The sequence below is a fragment of the Thrips palmi genome, unplaced genomic scaffold (genome assembly GCF_012932325.1).
Source record: "Thrips palmi isolate BJ-2018 unplaced genomic scaffold, TpBJ-2018v1 HiC_scaffold_5, whole genome shotgun sequence".
Taxonomy (NCBI): Eukaryota; Metazoa; Arthropoda; class Insecta; order Thysanoptera; family Thripidae; genus Thrips; species Thrips palmi.
This window is the reverse complement of record NW_023144632.1, coordinates 116,755-142,602: the sequence shown is the minus strand read 5'-3', so window position 1 is coordinate 142,602 and position 25,848 is coordinate 116,755. Positions and strand designations below refer to the sequence as shown.

At 46.4% G+C, this 25,848-nt stretch overlaps 1 protein-coding gene and 1 long non-coding RNA gene across 2 annotated transcripts in view; one reads left to right on the top strand and one right to left on the bottom strand.

Moving 5' to 3' along the window:
* LOC117650691 (neurofilament heavy polypeptide-like) overlaps window positions 1-16,781 on the top strand; it is a 25,108-nt gene extending 8,327 nt beyond the window's left edge. Inside the window, exon 4 of the mRNA XM_034394270.1 lies at window positions 16,705-16,781. Within this exon, the coding sequence (XP_034250161.1) occupies window positions 16,705-16,781 (77 nt within the window). The remainder of the gene's footprint in view (window positions 1-16,704) is intronic.
* A 7,311-nt stretch (window positions 16,782-24,092) lies between these two features.
* LOC117651049 lies at window positions 24,093-24,702 on the bottom strand. The gene is made up of 3 exons (XR_004588082.1): window positions 24,496-24,702; window positions 24,282-24,409; window positions 24,093-24,194 (listed from the first exon to the last, which is right to left on the bottom strand). It is a non-coding gene; the product is annotated as an uncharacterized LOC117651049 (long non-coding RNA).
* Window positions 24,703-25,848: the final 1,146 nt, after the last annotated feature.

Here is a 25,848-nt window from a genome sequence, read left to right as displayed (position 1 = left end):
TATGGTTCGGGTACGGTGACGTCAGGAGGGCCGTATCAAACCCTAAAGCAATTTTTGCGTTTTGTAAAAAACGGAAAAAAATTGAATTTTTGAAATTTTCTCCCTCAGTCCTCTACTGCTCGTAGAGGGTCCCGTGGTCTTAACCTGATAAAGCATGATCAGACGTTTCCTTTTCCCGTCTGGGAAAACATCATTTGGACATCAGGTTCAGTTTCTATGGCTGTTTTTAAAAAAACACGAAAAAGTAAAATTGTCAAATTTTCAACGTCGATGCGCGAGGGTCAAGCTTTAGTCACAGACCGGGCCCAGATCGCTTTGAGTTTGTATTGCCATGAAGTAACTTTGGCGCGCTATTACGTTTGCGATATCGAAAAATCGTGTTTTTACGGCCCCCCTAGTGGACATCTTGGAAGTGTATTGAAGAAAATTTGGTCGCTTGTTTGAGCCGAAATACAGGACATTTCTAAAAAGTGATCCATGATTGGTAACCTTGCCCTAATATAAAAGCCCAAAAAGGCACATTTTTCAAAATGCGCATGGAATGGATCTGTCTCACCCGTTTAAAAAAGATCGTGCCGAGAATGTGTCGAAATGATGTCGAAATCAGGGGCGGACTGGGACCCAAAGGGCCCCGAGCGGGAAATTCATCGGACGGCCCCTACCCACAAGCCCCCCCCCCCCCCCTCCCCGGCCGGTTTTCCCCCTGTTTTCATGCCAAAGCAGCGTTCTGCTGAGAGGTGGTTTGGATGTGCCCCTTATTTTGGTATACATTTTTTAAATATGTAATTTAAGGGCATAAAGAGAGAGATCACACATTACAATGGTACATATTGCATATTAACCCACCCTCGCTCAGCACAGTATAATAGAGGTCCGAAAATGCAAAAAAAAAGAATTTTCTGTGCTTAAACTACTTTTTCACAGATGTAGCGATAAAAATGAAGTTTCACGAAATGTGAGGTAAAGGGGGCAGCTTAAACCTTACCAAAGTTACAAAACACGGCCTTTTTTTCGGACTAGTTCGAGTTAATTTCCTTCAAATATGGATTTGGGCGGCCCAACTCTTTTCGGCACAGTTTAGAGTATTCTGTACAAAATGAGACCTCTCCGGGCCGGCCTGTTTACGGTGGGGAAAAGAAAGATATGTGCTTTCAAAGATAAAAAGACAACAAAAACGGTACAGCATGTTTTTTTTTCGTCTAAATTCAATTAGGAAGTTGAATTTTTGATTTGTTGAAATTGTTTTGCCGTTTTTCGATCCATTGGCACTATATCATCAGTTCCAGGTCGGACAACGGCTCAAAACGAAAGTTTTGAAAAGAATTTTACAATATTCAAAGTTTGCCGAAAACATAGGCCTACTGAAACTATTCGAATGAAAAGTCGTCTTTTGATCTTGTCTACATTTCCTCCGTTCTGCAGGTCGGAGAGGTCTCTTTTTGTAGAGAATACTCCAAACAAAAGTGTCAACAAAAGCTCTTATGAGCTTCACTGAGAATGAATGGGTCACCACCATCACCCTTTACATGGGTGATGCAACTTCGTTGCTCAATTTTGAGTGACGAAAAATTCATCACCCGAAATTTGGTAACAGGCGTTTGGTCGCCCAAATTTGGGTAACGCCGCACGGTGATGCAAAACCGAAAAAAGTCGCGCAAAATTATAGAGTGCCCTGATCACTGACAATTTTCAGGCTGTGGGGTTTTGAGGGTCGCTGACCTCATTCCTGAAGAAATTCAACGTATGCGACCACCACAGGGGCAGATCTAGGACTGTTTAGGGGGGTAACACTGTAACGCTGCGCTTGATCACTGCCAAATTTTGTGCAAAGATGTTTTAAGAGTCGCTGACATTATTTCTGAAAGGATGGAACGTGTGTGACCACCACAGGGGCGGAGCTATAGTAGTTTAGGGGTAACATTGTTACGCTGTGCTTTATCACTACCAAGTTTTGTGAAAAGAAGTTTTTAGGGTTGCTGACTTCTTTTCTGAAGAGATTGAACGTGTACAACCGCCACAGGGTAGGAACTTAAGCTGGAACTTAAGGGGAAACGATTATGGTTAAGTTTGGGAAATGGAAGTTGACCAGTCATTTGTGACAATGCCGCGACGTTTGAGTCGATTTTTTCGAAAAGCGCAACTTTTCGCAACCTGACACTATATAGACCTTAAAGTTGGCCCCAGGTACTACCATGTGGCTGTGACTGACTGGTTCGCAAGTGTTCGCAACTTGACTTATTCCACTTCAAAATCAACAAAAATGACAAATTTGGCTATTATTTTACAGCGAATATGTAGTGACCGAGAGCTTTGCCGTTAATTGTAGCAATTGTAGCGAATGTCTTGAACTCTCAGCTTTCCAAAAACACACAACATGTTACACTTTGTTCTGCAGATGCCGCCACAACGAACAGTTTTCGCACCGCATGTCGCTCTATTTGGTTTTTGCATCAAATTGCTCTCTTTCAGCGCCATAAAAAGATAGGCCTACCCATATTGTGGCACAAAAGAGTTCCGTCACCATGTAGTTCGATCTTTTCTGCGCTCAAAAACGTCAGTCCCTTAAGGGATGGACCAAATCAACGAAAAGTGCTTTTTGCGCGACTTTTTACCGTTTTGCATCACTGTGCGCCGTCGACGACGCCGTGAGGTCCGCGATAGACGTCCCCGGGGCACCACGTTGACCAGAGGCCTCAACGCCACATTGGGGCATCGTGGTGGCCCCGGAAGAGCGTCATCGGGGACCTCAGCCCGTCGCCGACGACGTTACCCAAATTTGGGCGACGATTTTATGACTGCCCAAAATTTGGTCACCGTGGCCTCGTCACCCAAGGGCTACGATGCGTGCATTACCCAATGAAAGGGCGATGGTGGTGACTCTTTCATTCTCAGTGTTGGCTGCCCAAACTCATAATTGCTGGAATTAAACTCTAACAGTCGAAAAAAGCGTGTTTTGTCTGAGGTGGCTGCCGACCTTTACTCCCTTAACCCCAAATCTTCAAAAACTTCATTTTGCATTCTTTTAAATTGATAACAGTGGTTTGAGAACTAAGTCTTTTTTTCTCGCACTTTCTCGGCCTGTTTTTACACTGTGCCGCTGTCTTTACACCCTCCCAAGTGAGGCTGAAGCTAACGGCCGTGGCCCGAGCTGTTGACTAATTCCTCTGAGGAGCGAAAGCCCACTCGGAGAGACCGATGGCCTGTCATAGTGCACAGTGCGGAACCGGAATCACTCTCAGGACACGCAGGCCGAGACGCAGGCAGCCCGCGGCATGCCCTTCTCGTGCCCACGGCCGACCCGACCCTGCAGCCCTGCTTTGGCCCGCGGCGGCCCACGGCGCACAGTGGGCCACGAAGCCAGTTTAGACGGACATAATTCCATTTTTTCAACTCTCAAATCTTTAAGCTTTTTTTCATGACGTCTCTTCCCAATACTCCAAGGAACCAGGATTGGACAGAATTTCAACATTCGGACACGTTTTAGCCAACATAGAGGTGGTCAAACACGCACCACACGATTTGCGCTACTTTGGTGCATTAAAAATGCATGATTTCAAACGCACAAAACACCTATAAATTTTTGTCCAGCATACTTTTTATTGACACCACGTAAAAGGGCGTTTCTTTACGAAAATTTACATACATTTATATTTGATTTTGGACGATTTTTGAGGTGTCCAGCTTCATTTTGAATACACTATGACATAATTGTCAAAATTAAATCTTTGCAGAGGCGGCACTTTTTTCTTTAACGTGGTTAAACGGTCTCCTTCAGTCCTTGCGGAAGCCAACATGCCAAGGAGCAAGACTCAAAAGAATTTACCTGCAGCCACCTGCAGCTGTGAGTTGTAGTGTCTCCCAAACATCGCCGAAAAGGCGAAAAACGGTCCCGCGCAGCGCAACGCTGCCCCGCGCAACGGAGGCACTACTGCATAGTTGTTGCTTGAAATGATGAGAGTTGTGCATGTCAGAGTTTGTCTTCAACGCGAGTATGCTTGTTTTGGTTTTAGCGTCGTTTAATTCAAGAAAACGTAGAAAAGGTGTCAGACCATGTCTTGGCGTAACAGGTCCCTTTCTATTAAATATTGCCAAATTTCACACTGGGGGGTCATATATTGTCTAGAATGGAGGATTCCCCGCCCCTCAAAACCCCCGACTACCAAGTTACACGCCAAAATAACGATTCGTATGGCCCGGGAGAATTATGTCCGCCTAAACCGGCTTCGTGGCCCACTGTGCGGCGGCCCACGACGCACAGTGGGACGAAACGCGTAAAAAGCGGCGAGAAGTGGCATTTTGAAAATTGAACGGCAGGGTCCAACAAACTAGTCGGTGTTAATTGGAAAGGCCTCGGCCATGCGTGACACTTAACAGTTTTAAAATATATGACCCGAGCGAGCCGCAGCGGAGCGCCAAAGATGACGCATTTTCAGCTTTTCGTTCACTTATTACAATAGGAGTACAGTGTTCGCTCTGGTGGCCGCCATATTCAGGATAAAGGTCTCATATTATATGTTTTTGGAAAGCTAACATCCTCACCAACGTTATTCAGCAGTCAGGTTTACTCTTGGGTCACCCGGATAAAAATACATTGCCGTTAAATGTGCTATAAAATTGGCGTCTGAACGATTTTTACAGTGCGATAAGTTGAGTTGCGAACATTTGCGCACGGTTCTGTGACTTGTCGGTGATAGGGCAGCCAGTCCACTTTGGACTCCATGCCACTGAATGTTTCGGAATGTTTCGCGTTTTGGGAAAATCGCCTCCAAAAGAGCGTTCTGGGCGAAACCCGAAAAAAGTGGCGATGCTCCGATCGTCTCCAAAATCGCTACCCGGGGGTTTTGGGGGATGAGAAACTCGTTGCCGTCAACGTCGACAGCTGGAAATGAACGCCAGGGGCAGATCCAGCATTCAAGGAGGGGGCTTACCGTTCGGAGCCCACGGAACGATGCCAAAATCACTACACGGGGGTTTTTGGAGGTGAGAAATTCGTTCCTGTAAACGTCGAAAGCCGGAAAAGAACGTCAGGTTTGGATCCAGTTTAACCCTTTCCTTGATTGCTCGATCCGCCCCTGGCGTTCGTTTCCGGCTTTCGAGGTTGACGGTAACGAGTTCCTCATCCCCAAAAACCCCCGAGAAGTGATTTTGGCATCGTTCCGTGTACTCCAAAGGGTTCACCCCCTCCTGGAATGCTGGATCCGCCCCTGGCGTCCGTTTTCGGCTTAGAATTTTGACGGCTTCAAGTTTCTCGGACCCCAAAAACCCCGGGTAGTGTTTGTGGAGACGATCGGAGCATCCCAAAATTATCGCCACTTTTTTCGAGTTTCGTCCCACTGTGCGACGGCCCACGGCTTGCGGCCCGGAAATACTAAACCCGCCCGCCCGGGCCAGTCCGCCCCTGGTACATATTAACAATGGTGAACAATAGTAGTATTGTAGTATTGTATAGTTTTTGGCTCTGGAACTGCAAGGAACCCCACTTAAAAGAGTTAACTGCACAACATTCCTTGGACTACAACTAGAACACAATCTGGGGTGGAAAGACCAGGCTGAAAAACTGCTTAGTAACCTAAATAGGGGAATTTTTATGCTGAAGCAAGCCTCCTACTGCTTGTATAGTAATGTCCTGGTAAAAATATACTATGCTAATTTTCATATCCTAGCGTATCGAATTATTCTCTGGGGTGATGAAAGAGTAAATAAGGAACTCAGTATGAAAGTATTTAAAAGGCAAAAAGAGAGCATTGAGGTTAATCCAACATCTTAGATGGAGAGAATGTTGTAGAGGCCTGTTTAGGAAATTGTCCATTCTCACATCTCTTTATTTACTTCAAATTGGTATATTTGCAAAAAAAATACATTTCGAAAGACACGACTAACAACCTCCTCTCAACACAAGAACAAGAACTAATTTACATCAATATCAGGGGAGTGAAAAATCACCCTTCAATAATGCAGTACCTATCGCGGAAAGGACAAGGACGCAAAGAATAAGCAATTGACTTGAGACCTCCTACTTGATAAATTTTAATTGTTTACTCTGATCAACAAATAAGGGAGCACTGAGAATGAAAAAGTCATGATCAATACCCAATTTTGGGCGAGGTTTACTTTCTCACCCAAATTTGGGCGAGGAACGTTTCCTCGCCCAATTTGGGCAAGAAAAGCTTCCTCGCCCAATTTTGGGTGAGGAAGGGTGTATCAGCTCCCTATATAGCTCCATAGTATTATGACCCAAATTTGGGTGAGGAAACTTTCCTCACTCAAATTTGGGCGAGGAAAATTTCCTCACCCAAATTTGGGTAATAAAGAATTTCTCACCCAAAATTTTAGTCATGATCATGACTCTTTCATTCTCAGTGAGGGTGGGGAACCATGACCACTTTTTTTTGTGCCTCCCTCTACTCCACTGTGTGGTTCGAAAAGTTAAGTTTCCCGCATGAGGGGGATTCATTGGACCTCCAAGGACCTCTTCCACCCATTGGAACTTGTCTGCAATGCACGGCAGGCTCACAGAACACTTAGGAAAATAAAACGCAAAGTGGTCATGGCGCCCCACCTATGGGGTACCATGACCACCCCGTGGGGCACCATGACCATAGTAATTTTTTTGCCCCAAAAAGTGTACTTTCTACCAGTATTCTCATTGAAATTGTTTATATCGCTGTCCTTACCATCAGTCCAGTCAACTTAACTAAAAAACACTGTAAAAACCTTCGAAGTATCAAACGTTCTAAGATGCCTTAAAATGGACGGTTTAAAACAGTTAACGCTCTAAGGCTTTCAAATTTCACATCCAAAGCTATGACATGTTCTAACGTTTTATGTTTGTCTTGCTAAGACGAATCCAAATTCGTATGCAGATTTCAATTCGGTAAATTTTAAGAAAATTATCGTGGTTACTACACTGCAAACAAGTGAATTAAATGCTGTTTCTCATAATGCCCGAGCCATCTTGGTGCAAAGTAGCCACGGATCGCCTTCGCGGCCAACTTTTGAGGTTTGGAGCTCATTAAGTGCAAGAGAAACAACCATTTCAAGTCTCAGTTTCAGAACCATTCTTAATCATCCTGGTGATTCACGATTTGTGATAAAACTATCTATTCTGCAGCAATTATTCAACCTTTATACATTTTCAGAAGCAAAAAGCAAATTTTCGACGAAAATAAATCATTATCAGGCCAAAATATAAGAAAAAACACTCAAATGTGTATGGTCATGGTGCCCCACTAAAAAGTGGTCATGGCTCCCCACAATGCAGTTTACGACTCTAAGGCTCCCCGAGCAAGCGAAAAGCTACTCAGAATTAAATGTGATGTTGGATATTTTGCCGGAGAGCCGACATTTTGAGAAAAACCTAAGACATCGAACTTATCTCCTCAAATGTGAGAGTGAGAAAAAATATCTCAGATTTGAAAAACACCCAATTTAGCCAAAACGCTGTAACAAAAATTTTGGCGAGGTGCTATGGTCGTACCCTTGAAGCTAGAAGGTAGGGCTCTGGCTGAAAATAGTTAGAATTCTATTCTCTCGAAAGTCCGGTCGACCGGTTGCCGTCGGTAAAGTAGTTCCCGAGAGCGAGGGGGGTGGTCATGGTGCCCCAGTGGTCATGGTGCCCCACCCTCCCTTACATGAACCTCATTTTTCAGTCTCTCTGCCACCTCTCGGCCACAAACTTGAATTGGATTCCCTGGCGGGTTATCTTGATTGACCTGTGGACAGAATAGGGGCGTAGTTGAATTGGTAGGCAATCCATCTCTGAGAATGAAAGAGTCATGACTACGACTGAAGGGCACAGACAGACCCCATACACTGTATAATAGATCCAGGAAGCGGAAGAAGGGAATAATTCGACTTATCTCCAAATTGAGTTTCTATTATTTTGTTGTGCCTAAGAATGGTTTGCATCATTGCACCAAATTATTTGACTAAATTCCTAGCAGTTAAAGAAAAAATCCACTTTGAAAATACATTATACTCAACTTGACCCCTTTTACACTCTCAAATTGGCGAAAAATGGAAACATCTCAACCAAAGTCAACATGACTCCGTTAACATATTGTTGATAGGAGATAACTCAACTTGTGTTCTTGTGTATCCATTGTAAAAAGAATCAAGTCAACTTACCCTCCTTTAATTTTATGAACTTAAATGGAAAAAAAAGATAAGTACAAAAAATGCACCAGAGGATACCAACACTCTCTGCTAATTATAGTTACGCTTGACATGTCTCCAAATTCCACTTTGTTTATGAAATATAAGTTGAGATGACTCTGATCAAAATGGTGTTATCCCCTTCGTCCGCTTCCTCGATCAATATTGTTGTCACTTCATGACAAAATAGTAGATGTCATTTGCACCACTCTTTAAATATTACAATATAATCACAAACTGGTGACATTTATCCTTAATGCACGTGCATATAACAACCGTGTCATCAATTGTTTTGATGACATTCTTGTATGGAAAGTTAGCCTTGAAATTGTCATCAAGTGACAGCCAAAATATTCAGTGTACGAACGGTGCCATAAGTATGGCTGGATGAGGAGTTTAAATTGTTTTGCCCAACATTCGCTGACAATCGTGATTCTTTTATTGTTGTTGTAATAAAGTTGTAATGAAATCAATCATTTCTGAGGGCTGTGAGGCGGAGAGAGGGGTGTGAGTGAACATTTTCTAGTATTTTGTTTTAAAATGGTATTTGTCCTATTAATTTTAATAGTTAGCTAATTTATCACATGATAACAAATTATCTCACAGCAATCATCTACTCTTGAAGAGATAACTGTTCGTCATTGGTTAAGCAAAAGGGCCACTTGATTTATGTCCGTCCGCCTCTCAGCCCCAATTTTCTAAGCTTATCTTGTTTGAGGGTAAAATTCAAGGGGATTGACACGACCTGAACCTCATGTCGTCACTACAGTTCATACGGACGAGACGAGTGCCCTACAGTGCCCTGAGTACCGATAATTTGCATTTTTAGTAAAACATGTGTTTTTGGCGTCCAAATCCTAACGTGTGAACTGATCCCGGGGTACCCCGTGCGCTTAAAACGGGAAAGGGGCCCTTAGAGAAGATGACTCGCGCTGCTCGCTGGGGGCTCCGCCCCCAGACCCCCGCATGTGTGGAGCGCGTGCCGAAGTATTTTCAGTAAGTCCGTGGTGAGCAAAGGCAAATTTTCTAAGGAAGTAAATGTCCTGCTTCTTTGAAAGCTCTATTTAACCGCTTTTGACCATATAATAAGGCTACTTTTACTGCCCAAATAGATAGCTTGTATTGCATTGGCTACTGTGGCAGTCAATGGGTGCATACAAGGTCCGGAAAATATTGAAGACTGCTTTGACAAGGATAGAGGTGAAAGGAAAAAAACCTTAAGTCTCTACGACCACTCCTCGACCCCAAACATTTCTTTGAGTGAGTAAGTGAGTCAGTCAGTCAGTCGGATTGGGGCTATATAGATTCTTGAAGATGATTGCCCAATTGCCGGTGGCGGGGTCCCGATTACGGCACAGTTTCGGAAATTCTCGACCAGACCTACCGATGGGGCGAATAAAATTTTTTAGTCATTCGGTCCCCTTTTTGGAAGATTGAGTAGCTTTGCTCGGAAACAGTGAGAAATTTTCAACTTTTGAGATTTTTCCCAATTTTCCCATTAAATTTGGAATCGAATGGAAAAACCCGCAGGTCTCTACGACCACTCCTTGACCCCCAACATTTCTATGAGTGAGTGAGTCAGTCAGTCGGATTGGCTATATGGGTTCTTGATGATTGATGAGTGAGGAAGTCAGTCAGTCGGATTTTGGGGCTTATAGGTTCTTGATGACAATTGATGATTGATTTTGAGTATGTTGCCGGTGACGGGGACCCGATTGTGGCACAGTTTCTGAAATGTCTCGACTTGATTTACCGATTGGGCTAATAAAAATTTTTAGTCGGTCGGTCCCCTTTTTTGAAGATTGAGTGGACTTTGTTAAATTTAGGCCTATTTAATTGTTTTTGAGGATGTTGCCGGTGACAAAAACCCGATTGCGGCACAGTTTCGGAAATGTCTCGACCAGACCTACCGATAGGGCGAATAAAAATTATTAGTCGGTCGGTCCCCTTTTTTGAAGATTGAATGGACTTTGTTAAATTTAGGCCTATTTAATCGTTTTTTAGGATGTTGCCGGTGACCAGGACCCGATTGCGGCACAGTTCCAGAAACCGCTCGACCAGACCTACCGATGGGGCGAATAAAATTTTTTAGTCGGTCGGTCCCCTTTTTTGAAGATTGAGTGGACTTTGATAAATTTAGGCCTATTTAATCGTTTTTGAGGATGTTGCCGGTGACGGGAACCCGATTGCGGCACAGTTTCGGAAATGTCTGGACCAGACCTACCGATGGGGTGAATAAAAATTTTTAGTCGGTCGGTCCCCTTTTTTGAAGATTGAGTGGATTTTGTTAAATTTTAGGCCTATTTAATCGTTTTTGAGGATGTTGCCGGTGACGGGGACCCGATTGCGGCACAGTTTCGGAAATGTCTCGACCAGACCTACCGATGGGGCGAATAAAAAATTTTAGTTGGTCGGTCCCCTTTTATGAAGATTGAGTGGATTTTGTTGAATTTAGGCCTATTTAATCGTTTTTGAGTATGTTGCCGGTGACGGGGACCCGATTGCGGCACAGTTTCGGAAATGTCTCGACCAGACCTACCGATGGGGCGAATAAAAAATTTTAGTCGGTCGGTCCCCTTTTTTGAAGATTGAGTGGATTTTGTTGAATTTAGGCCTATTTAATCGTTTTTTGAGGACGTTGCCGGTGACGGGGACCCGATTGCGGCACAGTTTCGGAAATGTCTCGACCAGACCTACCGATGGGGCGAATAAATATTTTTAGTCGGTCGGTCCCCTTTTTTGAAGATAGAGTGGATTTTGTTAAATTTAGGCCTATTTTATCGTTTTTGAGGATGTTGCCGGTGACGAGGACCCGATTGCGGCACAGTTTCGGAAATGTCTCGACCAGACCTACCGATGGGGCGAATAAAAATTTTTAGTCGGTCGGTCCCCTTTTTTGAAGATAGAGTAGATTTTGTTAAATTTAGGCCTATTTAATCGTTTTTGAGGATGTTGCCGGTGACGGGGACCCGATTGCGGCACAGATTCGGAAATGTCTCGACCAGACCTACCGATGGGGCGAATAAAAATTTCTAGTCGGTCGGTCCCCTTTTTTGAAGATTGAGTAGGTTTGCTCGGAAACGGTGAGAAATTTGTTCCCCTTTTTTTGTAGATAAAGTAGGTTTTCTCGGAAACGGTGAGGAATTTTCAACTTTTGGGATTTTTCCCAATTTTCCCATAAAATTTGGAATCGAATGGAAAAAACCGCAAGTCTCTACGACCACTCCTTCACCCCAAACATTTCTATGAGTGAGTGAGTCAGTGAGTCAGTGAGTCAGTGAGTGAGTCAGTCGGATTGGGGCTTTATAGGTTCTTGATTCGGGGTATGGTTCGGGTACGGTGACATCAGGATGGCCGTATCAAACCCTAAAGGCAATTTTTGCATTTTGTAAAAAAAGGAAAAAAAATGGTAATTTTGTAATTTTCTCCCATTGGTCCCCTACTGCTCGGAGAGGGTCCCGGTGGTCTTAAACTGATAAAGCATGATCAGACGTTTCCATTTCCGTCTCGGAAACATCATTTGCACAACTGGTTCAGTTTCTATGGCTGTTTTTAGAAAAACCCGTAAAAGTCGAATTTTCGGATTTTCAACGTTGATGCGCGAGGGTCAAGCTTTAAGTTACAGACCTGGCCCAGATCACGTTGAGTTTGTATTGCCATGAAGTAACTTTGGCGCGCTATTACGGTTGCGATATCGAAAAATCGTGTTTCACGGCCCACCCTAATGCGTATACGACCATTTTTTCGGTGATACATTCGTGTACGACATTTTTTTCGGTGATACATTTTGTATCGCCGAAAATTGGTGAGATGTCTCACCCTTTGAATTTCAGTGTGTTTTATCGTGTCGCAGTACTTTCAAAAGGTCTGAGTGCTCTCGGGCCATTTCAAAACTATTCAAGTGTTTTGCTGTGGAAGATTTTGAAGAGGGAGCGGCGTGGCGCGGCAGGGCCAGGCTAGGGCTCTGAGGCTAGCTCAAGTCTTCCTGGTTTGAGAATGGACTGAGACCCCTTGCTGTGTCGACCCCTTATCAAGAGAGAGTGACTCAGTGATATAAAGCGTTTTGTGTTGATGTGAGTACCATTTTCCCAGTGTCTCAGGAATCACTGGCCAAACCAAAGTGATTCAATAGTTGGTCAGCGGCATTGACACGTAACCTGAAAATACAGATGCAGGTCTTGTATTTTACTGGTCCAGTTCTACTTTTCATAGTATAATTGCTGTGATTTGAACTAGGGATCCTAAGCACTGAGAAAACTATTGTATGCACATTTATTTTTCTGTGAACGGGTATTGCTTTCCAAGCCAAATTATTCCATTTCTTTTGCAGCGCCAAATTTTGGCGTTCTGGTCTGTGGTGCTCTGGGGAATGGAACGCCAAATTTTGGCGCTCTCTGTGGAGCGCCAAAATTTGGCGTGGAATCCGGAAACCAGGGATGCGAACGCCAAATCTTGGCGCTTTGGAAAAGACGCCACTCCAGTGGCGAGGAAACTTGCCACTGGATTTGGAGTGACCGCATGCCTGCCAAGCATGCACTTACTAGTGCATACATGCCATGTACACGCTTTCTGATGCAGGAAACTCCCTATCCATTATGCACTAGATGCATGCTTCAGTTAGCGTGTACATAGCATGTATGCACTAGTAAGTGCACGCTTGGCAGGCATGCGCTAGCTAGAGCGTGCTTGCAGGCATGCTTAAGTTAGAGCATACGCTTGTCGGTTTGAAGAGCAGGAAAAATTTCGCAACCCCACGGGACCTCTCCTTTAGCATGCCTTTGTTACGGAGTGCGATTATATGCCTTAGTTTGGGAGCAGTGTTAACTCAAAGTTATTCAAAACGGTCAAAAAAGCCTTAGAAAAATCATGTTTTGGGCCGAGTTTAAGCAGCCTCTGCGTCTGATCCGAGGCGGGCCTTTGTACTTTCTCAACGGGCATTTGGTCTTTAGACCTTCCTTTAGCATGCCTTTGTTACGGAGTGCGATTATGCGCCTTAGTTGGGAGCAGTCTTGTCTCAAAGTTGATCAAAACGGTCAAAAATGCCATTAAAGTCGGTTTTGATCAACTTTGAGACAATACTGCACCCAAACTAAGGTGAATAATCGCACTCCGTAACAATAGCATCCTAAAGGAAGGTCCAAAGACCAAATGCCGTTGCCTACCCGGGCGGCGCGCGCGACCTCCACTGCCTGTGGCCAAGGGGTGCGTCAAACTGGTTGCCCACCTGGGCGGCGCGGTGCCTCGCCCTTATGGGGAAATCCGCAGTTTCCAGTGTGGGCTGCTGACCCTTTCCTGCTTATTCTCAAAGTGGAAACTCCAAGGAGTCCGAGTAGGCAACGGGAAAGCGGCCTTGCGACGGGGAAAAGGGTCGTAATTGCCGTTCAACATTTTGTGGCATTTAACATAAATTTGTTGTTTTTTGTAGTTTTGACTGTGTTTGAGGCCCCAAAACTCAAATGCACGTGCAGCATCGTGATCCTCGGGAAATTCTGCGTCCGTTAGACTACTTTATTTGCCGCCTAGGACGTTTTTTGAGGAGGCCATGCCTTTTGAAAGGTTTCATAGAAAAACAAGGTTTAGGGAAAAAGTCAAAAGTTGGGCATAGGGCTAGCTCCTAAACGAGACCCATACACAATATCGGGGCCCATTTTAAAATTAAGCTTATGGTGTCCCTTAACTGAAAAAAAGTTGAAACGGGCATGTTTGGATTGGGGGCTAGTGGATACGGCCTGTCGCGTGAACCCCTAAAATAACTAAATTTCCGTAAAAAAGTGCCACTTTTGGATTTTTATCGGAACGCTATCGGAAAACCGACGCCAGATTCGGATTCCCCAGACAATTTTGAGTCTAGGAACGTCGATCAGGCGGAGGAAAGGCCGTCGGGGCGGCCAGCGCGACGACTTTTCCAAAAATGTGCATTTTCCTGAAAAAAGTGAAAATGAATTTCAGGCGAAAATTAGATTGCTCACTGCGCCCATGTTAGTTGAGCTAGAGGGTTCAAATTTTGTGGGCTTACTTACCCCTATGGGGGTAACATTTGAGCCAACTTTCATCAAGTTCTGACGACATGAGGTTCAGGTCGTGTCAATCCCCTTGAATTTTACCCGCCTCAAACACAGTCAAAACTACAAAAAACAACAAATTTATGTTAAATGCCACAAAATGTTGAACGGCAATTCGACGGTCCCTATCGATAGGCGCGTAAGTCCAGGCGGCGAGAACGTAAGCGCGCAAGTCCGTCCGCCCGGGACATACCGTCGTATCTCGCCCGGGTCGCGACGTAGCGTACTATGTAGATACGGAATGATGCAACGATAGCACGCTACGTAGCGACCCGGGCGAGATACGACGGTATGTCCCGGGCGGACGGACTTGCGCGCTTACGTTCCCGCCGCTCGGACTTACGAGCCTATCGATAGGGACCGTCAAATTACGACCTTTTTCCCCGTCGCAAGGCCGCTTTGCCGTTGCCTACTCGGACTCCTTAGAGTTTCCACTTTAAGAATAAGCAGGAAGGGTCAGCAGCCCACCCTGGAAACTGCGGATTTCCCCATAAGGGCGAGTCACCACGCCGCCCAGGTGGGCAACCAGTTAGACGCACCCCTCGGCCACAGGCGGTGGAGGTCGCGCGCGCCGCCCGGTTAGGCATAGGCGGTGGGCCAAACGGAAAAAAGCTGTACGTCATGACCAGATATTGAGCTTTTGCAAAATTGTAGTATGGACGTATAGTTACAATTTTGGCTGGAGAGGCACTTGATTCGTCCCCTAGGATTCCAGTAATCGGCTATTTTTCAAGGAAATTCCAGGAAATTGCCGTTAGTCCGTTTTTGACGTAGCTACATTTCCAGTGGACCGATTTCAACACGCGAAGAACGCTATCCGACGTAAAATATAACAAGGAATCTAAAACTGCCTTCAGATTTAGCGTAGATGAAATACTTTTGACTTTTAGGCCGAGAAAGTTAGAACTTACAAAAGCTAGAAGTTTTGTTCATTGGCCCATAACTTTTTTCCTCGCTGGATTTTGGGAAATGACCTTTTCTAACGGCTGTAGCCTGCCTCTTTTCGTAAAAAAATGAGCACAAAACCAACTTCGTACCTTGAACGGTGCCTGAGATAGGTGGGTGCGAAGCGCGCGCGGCGGCTCTAGGCGCAAGCGCGGGCCCGCCCGGCCCGGCCCTGTGGCCGCGCTAGCCAAAAAAGTCGCACATTCAGTGATAGAAGCATGAAACTTGACAGAGACGTTCTCAAAGGTATAAGAAACGATTCTGTTCGAAGTCTTTTAGATTTTTCAGACCGTTTGGCCAGAAACGTTCAATGTGTTCAAATTGAACATTTTATTAAAAACTACACGCAAACTATAATAAACAGTCGCACCAAGTGACGTTTCCACAGACTTCGATGTCTCTTAACGTGAATCCGGCCTCATCCAAGGAATTGGAACACATTTGAACACCTTTGTGAACGATTTTTTTCATTTTCCTACATTGCCTCTAAAACAGCGGTTCTCAACCTTTTTCGGCTCGCGACCCCAAATTTGTAGCCAAATATTTCCGCGACCCCCACTCTACAAATCGAAGAGCGTACATTGTATAATCTAACTAGAGCGTGCCTGCAAGCACGCTCTAGCTACTGCATGCCTGCCAAGCATGCACTTACTAGTGCATAGATGCCATGTACACGCTTTCTGATGCAGGAAACTCCCTATACATTATGCACTTGATGCATGCTTCAGTTAGCGTGTACATAGCATGTATGCACTAAAAAGTGCACGCTTGGCAGGCATGCGCTAGCTAGAGCGTGCTTGCAGGCATGCTTAAGTTAGAGCATACAATGTACGCTTGTCGGTTTGAAGAGCAGGAAAAATTTCGCAACCCCACGGGACCCCTCCTTTAGCATGCCTTTGTTACGGAGTGCGATTATATGCCTTAGTTTGGGAGCAGTGTTGTCTCAAAGTTGATCAAAACGGTCAAAAAAGCCTTAGAAAAATCATGTTTTGGGCCGACTAAGCAGCCTCTGCATCTGATCCGAGGCGGGCCTTTGTACTTTCTCAGCGGGCATTTGGTCTTTGGACCTTTCTTTAGCATGCCTTTGTTACGGAGTGCGATTGTGCGCCTTAGTTGGGAGCAGTCTTGTCTCAAAGTTGATCAAAACGGTCAAAAATGCCATTAAAGTCGGTTTTGATCAACTTTGAGACAATACTGCACCCAAACTAAGGTGAATAATCGCACTCCGTAACAATGGCATCCTAAATGAAGGTCCAAAGACCAAATGCCTGGTTGCCTACCCGGGCGGCACGCGCGACCTCCACCGCCTGTGGCCGAGGGGTGCGTCTAACTGGTTGCCCACCTGGGCGGCGTGGTGCCTCGCCCTTATGGGGAAATCCGCAGTTTCCAGTGTGGGCTGCTGACCCTTTCCTGCTTATTCTTAAAGTGGAAACTCTAATGAGTCCGAGTAGGAAACGGCAAAGCGGCCTTGCGACGGGGAAAAAGGTCGTAATTGGCGTTCAACATTTTGTGGCATTTAACATACATTTGTTGTTTTTTGCAGTTTTGACTATGTTTGAGGCCCAAAAACTCAAATGCTGGTGCAGCATCGTGATCCTCGGGAAATTCTGCGTCCGCTAGACTACTTTATTTGCCGCCTAGAACGTTTTTTGAGGAGGCCATGCCTTTATAAAGGTTTCATAGAAAAACAAGTTTTAGGGAAAAAGTCAAAAGTTGGGCATAGGGCTAGCTCCTAAACGAGACCCATACACAATATCGGAGCCCATCTTAAAATTAAGCTTATGGTGTCCCTTAACTGAAAAAAAGTTGAAATGGGCATGTTTGGATTTGGGGCTAGTGGATACGGCCTGTCGCGTGAACCCCTAAAATAACTAAATTTCTGTAAAAAAAAGTGCCATTTTTGGATTTTTATTGGAACGCTATCGGCTACCGACGCCAGATTCGGATTCCCCAGACAATTTTGAGTCTAGGAACGTCGATCAGGCGGAGGAAAGGCCGTCGGGGCGGCCAGCGCGACGACTTTTCCAAAAATGTGCAATTTGCTGAAAAAGGTGAAAATGAATTTCAGGCGAAAATTAGATTGCTCACTGCGCCCATGTTAGTTGAGCTAGAGGGTTCAAATTTTGTGGGCTTACTTATCCCTATGGGGGTAACATTTGAGCCAACTTTCATCAACTTCTGACGACATGAGGTTCAGGTCGTGTCAATCCCCTTGAATTTTACCCTTGAGGAAAGATGTGACAGTCACAAATTATCCATCTAAAATCTCCAACCCAGCTCAATATACATATTAAGGAATGTGACCTCAACAATTATGTCATCTAATTGATTACTTTATTAAATTAAATATCACTTCCATTCAATGAACGGCTCTCTCAAACATGAAATTTTGGAGAATGGCCTTTTCTCAGAGAAGACAAGCTCATGACTGGGAAATGATTGTATTATACTGATCTAATGAATGTTTATGTTGAAACTATCCCATACAGAGATGACATGCAAAACAGTACCTTGCTTCATCCTGTCCACGTTGGTCTCCGGGTATAATTGCTGGAAATCAGATGTACCACTACAATAGAGAATCATGCACAACCTTACCCCGCCACCAGCTACAGTCAAGGAGAAATGTACACCCAGGTCCCACTCTGCCACTGTACACATTTCCTTAGCTGCATTAACTCCTGCCCTGCCTTTGACCTGCAAAAGAGGAGCAGCAAAAGGCCATATCAAGCTGTTGAATGGACACTTCAACCGAAATGAATACTTGCTAAACAGAATCATGTTATATTACATCTGATACTTGTCAGTTCCTAAATAATCAGTCATTAAAAGGTACAGAGAAACGGTTTTCAACATTCATAACTTAATACAGCCTCATACTTCGCATGTTGACCACCTTGTAATTTTAGCTTGATGATTCATCCTTATTTTGTAGTTACTATTTTACTTCCAAATATTAGATAATTTTCACGACCTACAATTGACCAATGATGTACTGAAAGGGAAAATTCTCGCACAATAACTTTGAACCATCGAACCCAAAAATTACAAATGTCTGGCATTAAATTACGCTCAACGCCTCCACAGCGTTTACTCACCTCAGTGGAGGTAGCCTCATCGCCACCACTAACACTCCCAACCCTGCCAATGCCTCGAATACAGGTAATCCTATGAACAGAAATGTGCACTGTGGACAATCTCACGCATCGGGATTGCATCATGTCACAGTGAGTAAAGGAACGTCCTCCCCCCCCCCCCCCCCCCCCCCCCTTGGCAAGGTGCAGGGCCTGACATTTCGCAATGATTGAGGTTGTAGTTGTAGTTTATTGTAGTTTGGGAAGTAATAGCCACTTACTAGGTGTTTGTTGGCGAGTGCCCTGCCCCTGGGCCTGGGTCTCAGCCCCCTCCCCTGCCTTCTTCTCCATATTTGGCGTTCTGCGACTTTTTGGCCCGCCCTTCTATTCAAAAAATAGGGGGAGGGCCTATGCATTTGCCTTTGTGTCTGTGTTGTTGTTGTTGTTGTTGTTGGCGTCTGTGTACAAGGAAGGAGTTGAGCTAGAGTAACCAGATTTGGAGGGTACTTCAGGAGTACCGTCCAAACAAATAATCCGGTGGTGCAAATCCCGTCCGGGTCGCACAAGGGCTGCTGCAGGTGCATCATGGTTTACATGAGCGGGAGGGGGATTTCCGCCATTATTGGTGCTAGCAGGGCACATAGGGGTATTTTTGGAATCGGGGCGACGAGACAAGATGAATGGACCTGGTCCCGACCCCATCGGCCGCTTTTACAAGTTGGCCAGATCAGGATCTTCTAAAAAGGGGGTCGACCGACTAAAAAAATTTATTGCAGATTTCGGTTGGTCTCAGCAAGACCTTTTCAACGAGGGGTCGGAAAGGGGGTCCAGGAGCCCGACTTCGTCTATTAGTCACATCAGGATCTTCAAAAAAGGGGGTCGACCGACTGAAAATTTTTACTTAAGTTTTCGATAGGTCTTGGCAAGACCAGTTCAACGAGGGGTCGGAAGGGGGGTCCAGGAGCCCGCCTTCATGAGTTATGGGAAAAAGTGCGACGGACTCGTTTTGCGCTCCTGCTGTGCCTCTATTGCAAGGAGTTGCAGTAGCATGGCAAATATGGGTATTTTCGGAATGAGGGCGAAGAGACAAATGAAATGGGCATATTCTACGGACAGTTGGAGTAAAAAGTGTAAGGACTATTGCATATTGTGAATAGAAGGGCGGGCCTAAGTCACGATGGTACATCGATAACCTTGCTTTACCCGCTCACGGTGTGTGTGATGCGAGCGGGCCAAAGGCCCGGGCCTTCGACTGGCCAAGTTGGGTCTGATGCGAGGGCCGAAGGCCCGAGAAAAGGCCGCCGGCAGAGCTGGGCCGGCCCCCTGTCGAACCGAGTTGCCGGCGCAGCGAAGCGGAGCTGGCAACTCGGTTCGACGGAAGGGCGGGCCCTAGGTTGTTACTGCTCTGAAACACTAATGCACAATGGCCCGTCGCCCTGTTACCCTCATGGCAAAGTATGTCTTGTCGAAAAATTGGAAATTTAGAGCATCGTCATACCTCCTCGCGGCTGCTGCTGCAATGACTGCCGGGGAGCAGCGCGGCAGCCAGCAAGAGGCGGCGAGGGGGAGGGGGAGGGGAAGGGGGCAACTTTCCGCCCCCTCCCGCCACGCCACGCCCCACGCAGCTACTGACGACGGCGTTTCGAATTTCGTTCGCCTTGTTTATGTTTTCGCGCCCCGACGTCGGCTTTTCTGTAAAGTGTCCTTATCGCTCTGTCTAAACGTGCATGCAAGGCCCAGAGAAGGTGTCCTGGCCGTCTTCCACCCCAGGGCTCCGAGAGGCGCACCCGGGATCGACAAGCCCCTCCGCCCGCAGGACCGAGGAAGCGCGCCGCCCCACAGTGATGCAAAACGGTAATAACAGGAAAAGTAGCGATATACATCGGCAACTTTGGCCCGTCCCGTACATAAACAAATGTGTGAATTTCGCCTTTATTTAGCCCTGATGGGTTTGAACCTGAGTCTGGAGTCAAAATGGATGTTATTTCCGTCATCAGCGCCCTAAAAACATATGAATCAATGGAAAAACTCGAATAAAAAGAATGTTCAAAATATACCCCCCTGGGATTTGAACCCGGGTCCAAACTTCTTCGATTCGCTTGAAATTGGCACCATTGGTTTTGTCTTGTCACCCTGATTCCAAAAGTACCCTTACATGCCATGCTAGCCGTATCCGTTACCGAAATCCTCCTCGACCCCATGTAGACCATGATGCACCTGCAGCAGCGCCCCCGGGGCTCGGATCGGATTTGCTGCCACCGGGCGGTTCTTAGGGTCACCCAAGGTCGCTGCATACCAAATTTGGTCAAGATCGGACCGCGGGAAGTCCTCGGACGGACGGACGGACGAACGAACGGACGCACAGCAAGGATCATACTATATGCCCGTCCCTCCGTCATTTTTTTACAAAAAATAAACGGGACGGGCCAAAAAGTCGCGCAAAAAGCACTTTTCGTTGATTTGGTCCATCCCTTAAGGGACTGACGTTTTTGAGCGCAGAAAAGATCGAACTACATGGTGACGGAACTCTTTTGTGCCACAATATGGGTAGGCCTATCTTTTTATGGCGCTGAAAGAGAGCAATTTGATGCAAAAACCAAATAGAGCGACATGCGGTGCGAAAACTGTTCGTTGTGGCGGCATCTGCAGAACAAAGTGTAACATGTTGTGTGTTTTTGGAAAGCTGAGAGTTCAAGACATTCGCTACAATTGCTACAATTAACGGCAAAGCTCTCGGTCACTACATATTCGCTGTAAAATAATAGCCAAATTTGTCATTTTTGTTGATTTCGAAGTGGAATAAGTCAAGTTGCGAACACTTGCGAACCAGTCAGTCACAGCCACATGGTAGTACCTGGGGCCAACTTTAAGGTCTATATAGTGTCAGGTTGCGAAAAGTTGCGCTTTTCGAAAAAAATGACTCAAACGTCGCGGCATTGTCACAAATGACTGGTCAACTTCCATTCCCCAAGAAGTCAGCAACCCTAAAAACTTCTTTTCACAAAATTTGGTAGTGATAAAGCACAGCGTAACAATGTTACCCCTAAACTACTATAGCTCCGCCCCTGTGGTGGTCACACACGTTCCATCCTTTCAGAAATAATGTCAGCGACCCTTAAAACATCTTTGCACAAAATTTGGCAGTGATCAAGCGCAGCGTTACAGTGTTACCCCCCTAAACAGTCCTAGATCTGCCCCTGTGGTGGTCGCATACGTTGAATTTCTTCAGGAATGAGGTCAGCGACCCTCAAAACCCCACAGCCTGAAAATTGTCAGTGATCAGGGCACTCTATAATTTTGCGCGACTTTTTTCGGTTTTGCATCACCGTGCGCCCGCCCGTCGAAGTGCGTCTCGTCCGGGTCAGCACTACCAGGCCGTCGCCACCTGCTCACCGTCGAGGACACGGCCTGACTGTGAGTGTCACCGCGGGTAAACGAACGCGCACCACAGCGCCGCCGTCAGGAACTCGCGTGCCTTCGTGTAGTCGAGGAAGGTTCGCGGGAAGCAGCGTCCTGGTCCTTCGAAGTCGTTGCCGGCCTGGTTCTCCAGCTTCCACGATAAGGCTCCGGCGTCCCGTGCCGCCGTGCCGCCGCGCCGCTGCAGGGCCTACTCCACCGTAAGGTCCGGGGACCCCGGCCGGGACGTGCCGACGGCAGCCGACGGCGAGGCTTTCCGAGGGGTCTGTTCTGGGCACGGCGATGACGGTGCCCAAGTTCGAGGCCAGGTAACGCAGGGCCTGCAGTTCCGACCGCGGCCGAATTCGTTGCCGCCGTGGTGGTAGTGGCGGCTAGTACGGGCCAGTCGTCGCGCCCAGCACACTGGGCCAGAAGACCGGCGGAGGTGGCCAAAACTCTGGACGCGTTCTTGGCTCCAGAGTCGCTAAGCAGGACCCGAACCAAACGTTGCGGCCGCCACCACCCTGGCTGCCGGTCCTGGCGCGAATCAACCCCTTCCTCCCTTTCCCCTCTGCGCCGGTCTTGTGGCCCAGTGTGGGCCGTGCAGGCCGTGGTGGCGGTGGCCCTTCGCCCCGTCACCACCGGCGGCCGCCCTCTAGACGCGCCGGAGGCCGCGTCGCGGCCTCGCGACGCCCTGCGCGAGGTGCGTCCATGTCCCTGTGGTGGTCATGGTGCCGCCCTACACGTCGACGCAATCCGGCGCGCCGAGTGCGGCGATCTGGCGGACTCGCGGCCCCCTGGCAAGCGGCAGCAGCGTGGCCCTGCGTTCAAGTTTCCCCTGGCGGCCTCGCGAGTGCCCTGACTGGCAGAAGCAGACTGATTATGAGAGTTCTTTGTGTCGCCCTGTCTTTCTCGCCCTCGCGGAGCAGGGCGCCTGGGGCGTGGCCGCGCAGAGAACATGACCTTTTGCTGAAGTTGCTAAGCACTACTCGAAAAATATTAATCTCCTCCTTGCGGTCAGGATTTCTAGTAATACAAATAATGCACCTCAAATGAAAAATACCTAGTCACCTTTGGTAAAATGACAAACACCGAATTTCCAAAATAAAACAAAAAAAAAAAAAAGCACGGCCGCCACGGGCTGCTGGTGTGGCATCGTTGGCGACCACTTACCGCCAGTTGCCCTCGAAAGCGGGGCGGGGGCGACACGTAGCACGTCGGCAAGCTCTACCTGCACGCGCCGCAGGACCTCATGGAGGCCCTCGGTGACTGGCTGGGACGGTGCGGTGCTACCCCCACCCGGGAGTTCTTCACTAACCCGAATTATCACTTGCCCGAATTGTCACTAACCCGAATCTTCACTAGCCCGAATTATCACTAGCCCGAACATCCCACAAGGCAGTTTCACTAACCCGAATTGTCACTAACCCGAATTATCACTAGCCCGAATTTCCTGAAGCAGTTCCGTCCTTTTGCAATATTATGGTTGTGTCTCACTAGCCCGAATTATCACTAGGCCGAATTGTCACTAACCCGAAGGCCACGTCTGTGGAATAAGTGTTTCACTAACCCGAATTGTCACTAGCCCGAAACTCGGCACTGGGGTGGGGGAAGTATCCGCTTCTGCTGGGTTAGATCTGCCGCGAATAGGGCTGGTCTGTCGCGGTTCGAGTAAGAACTGTCGCGATTAGAGTAAGATCTGCCCTAGTTAGAGTAAGATCTGTCTTAGTTAGAGTAAGATCTGTCTTAGAGCAAGATCTGTCGCAGTTAGAGTAAGATCTGTCGCGGTTAGAGTAAGATCTGTCTAAGTTAGAGAAAGATCTGTCTTAGTTAGAGAAAGATCTGTCTTAGTTAGAGTAAGATCTGTCTTAGTTAGAGAAAGATCTGTCGCGAGCCCGTTAGGTTAGGTTAGTATAGGTTGGACAGTTTAGTTTCAGACACTCTTAAAGACACTAGCTGTGGCCACCCCCTCCACATTTCGGGTTAGTGACAATTCGGGTTAGTGAGACAGGGAATGGAAAAGCTCCGCTTTCGGGCTAGTGACAATTCGGGTTAGTGAAAATTCGGGCCAGTGAAACAACGCTCCTGCACGCATGTTTTCGGGCTAGTGATAATTCGGGCTAGTGACAATTCGGGTCAGTGAAACAAATTTCGTTTTGGACTAAATGGTCGTGTTTTCGGGTTAGTGATAATTCGGCCTAGTGAAGATTCGGGTTAGTGACAATTCGGGCAAGTAATAATTCGGGTTAGTGAAATAGACTCCCCCACCCCCATACATATGGCCGTGCTCTCCAACATGGAGGGCAACTCGCTGAGCGTTGCACAGTGGGCCAGAAGACCGGAAGGTAGATCAATATTAGTTCAATGTCAAGACTATAAGAAACAATATTTTTGGAGGCAAATAGACCGAGACATACCAAATTCATCAAACCCATTGAACCCCATGGTGTAACGTGAAAGCTCCAGTTTCATGCATTTAATTCCAGTGGGACATTGATACCCTGAATCAGGGTCAGTCGAACAGAATGTGTCAGGTATGGCCAAACTGTTTATTGTGATGTGCCTAGAGGAAGGAGAAATAAAGCATTTGTGAAAGAAAGGTCGGTAGAAGAAATGTGAGATTAACATCATAGATGTAAATTTATAATACCTTGGTTCTGTTTCATTCAATACACAGTGGTTTTTCAATTCTCCAAAGAACTGTACTCCTAGTAAGCCATAAAGCGACATGAAGAATAAGAAAACAGTGTTACATTGTAAATTTGCTGGCTGGATCGTCTGTAAAATAAAAAGCATGATACAGAGTGTGAGTAGACAAATTAATTTCAAAATCTCAGAAAAAATGAAAACCTTAGATCACTTACTTGAAAATTTGATTTATCCTAGACTTTGGCATTGAAAACTTGAGGAAGACACGTATGAAGCGTATCATTATAAGTGGTCTAGGTGCTCTCAAAATAGAAAGATAACTAAAACGGGGTACAATGCCAAGCATTTCAAAAGTGTGCAGGATGACTGACATCCACAAGAAGAAAACCATGCTTGCATCAAATTGACACCAATGATCCTTCAAGTATTGACTGTCCCCCTGAAAACGAAAATGGATACCTCAGTATAAACCAAACACCAATAAAAATTTGAACAAGAAGCCAAGGAATATAAGTAAAAAAAAAACTGTGGAATATCAAAAGTATTTGATATTAATGGAGGACTCGTTCTTTACAATATGTGGTTCACCAGAAACAGAGAGATGGGTTTGTGCGTTTTGAAATCAAGTGAAGTGGACATCTGCAAATCATAAATTCTCTTTTGCCCACCAAAAAGGTTTTAAAATCATTTGACATTCAAGCATCGTGATTGGTTTCCGCATTTGGCGGGAAGTCCCTTGTCTCGTTCAAGGTGGTGAACAAAAGAATTTAACTCATTATTGTCTCAATAGATGGCGCCGTAAAAATATCCATTGTCTATTGCGTAAAGCAAATTTTGACCTGATTTCGACTTAAATTCGAAATTGTTTAGGCTATCTTGAGGTTAGAAAGTCACCCCAACAACGCTCCACCGGCACCGCGTGAACACGTCTGCTAGCCCTGGCTGAGTGGTGTCTCCCCTCCACTCCCCCACCCCTCGAGTTGACCGAGGCTAGCTCCCCCGTGTAAACGTAGTATAACGTCATCAATGCCGGCCGCGAGAGGACAATCGGACATGGCCAGGAGCAGAGCCTCAACACGGCTTCCAAACCTACGCGTCTGACCAAACTGGTCACTGAGCCTCACACGTTCAGCGAGTAATAGCTCAAGCTTTACTACGCTTGACCACAGATTGCCTTTAGTGTGAAGAAGCCGTTATTACTGCGACACGGGAAGCAATGTACATACCTTTCAAATACATAGTTTGCGTCGTGGTGGTGGTGATGGTGGTGCTGGTGTTACTGGGTGGTGGTGTTTTGTCGGTGGTGGTGGTCCGGCCGCCATGGTCCTCACCACCATCGTCATCGTCACCGTCATCATCATCATCGCCCTGAAGGTTGATCAGCCTGTGGACGAAACGCAATAAATTAAGCTCACCAAGTTGAGAAAGACTTTAGCTAGCACACGATCGCACTATCCAGCTTATCCTTCGGCCTTGTCGTACAGGTCCCAGACTGCGTGGCTGAATTCAGTCATTAGGCGCACTGCCTCTACGAACTCCCTGTTTACCTCGCTGGAAGCTATATTTGA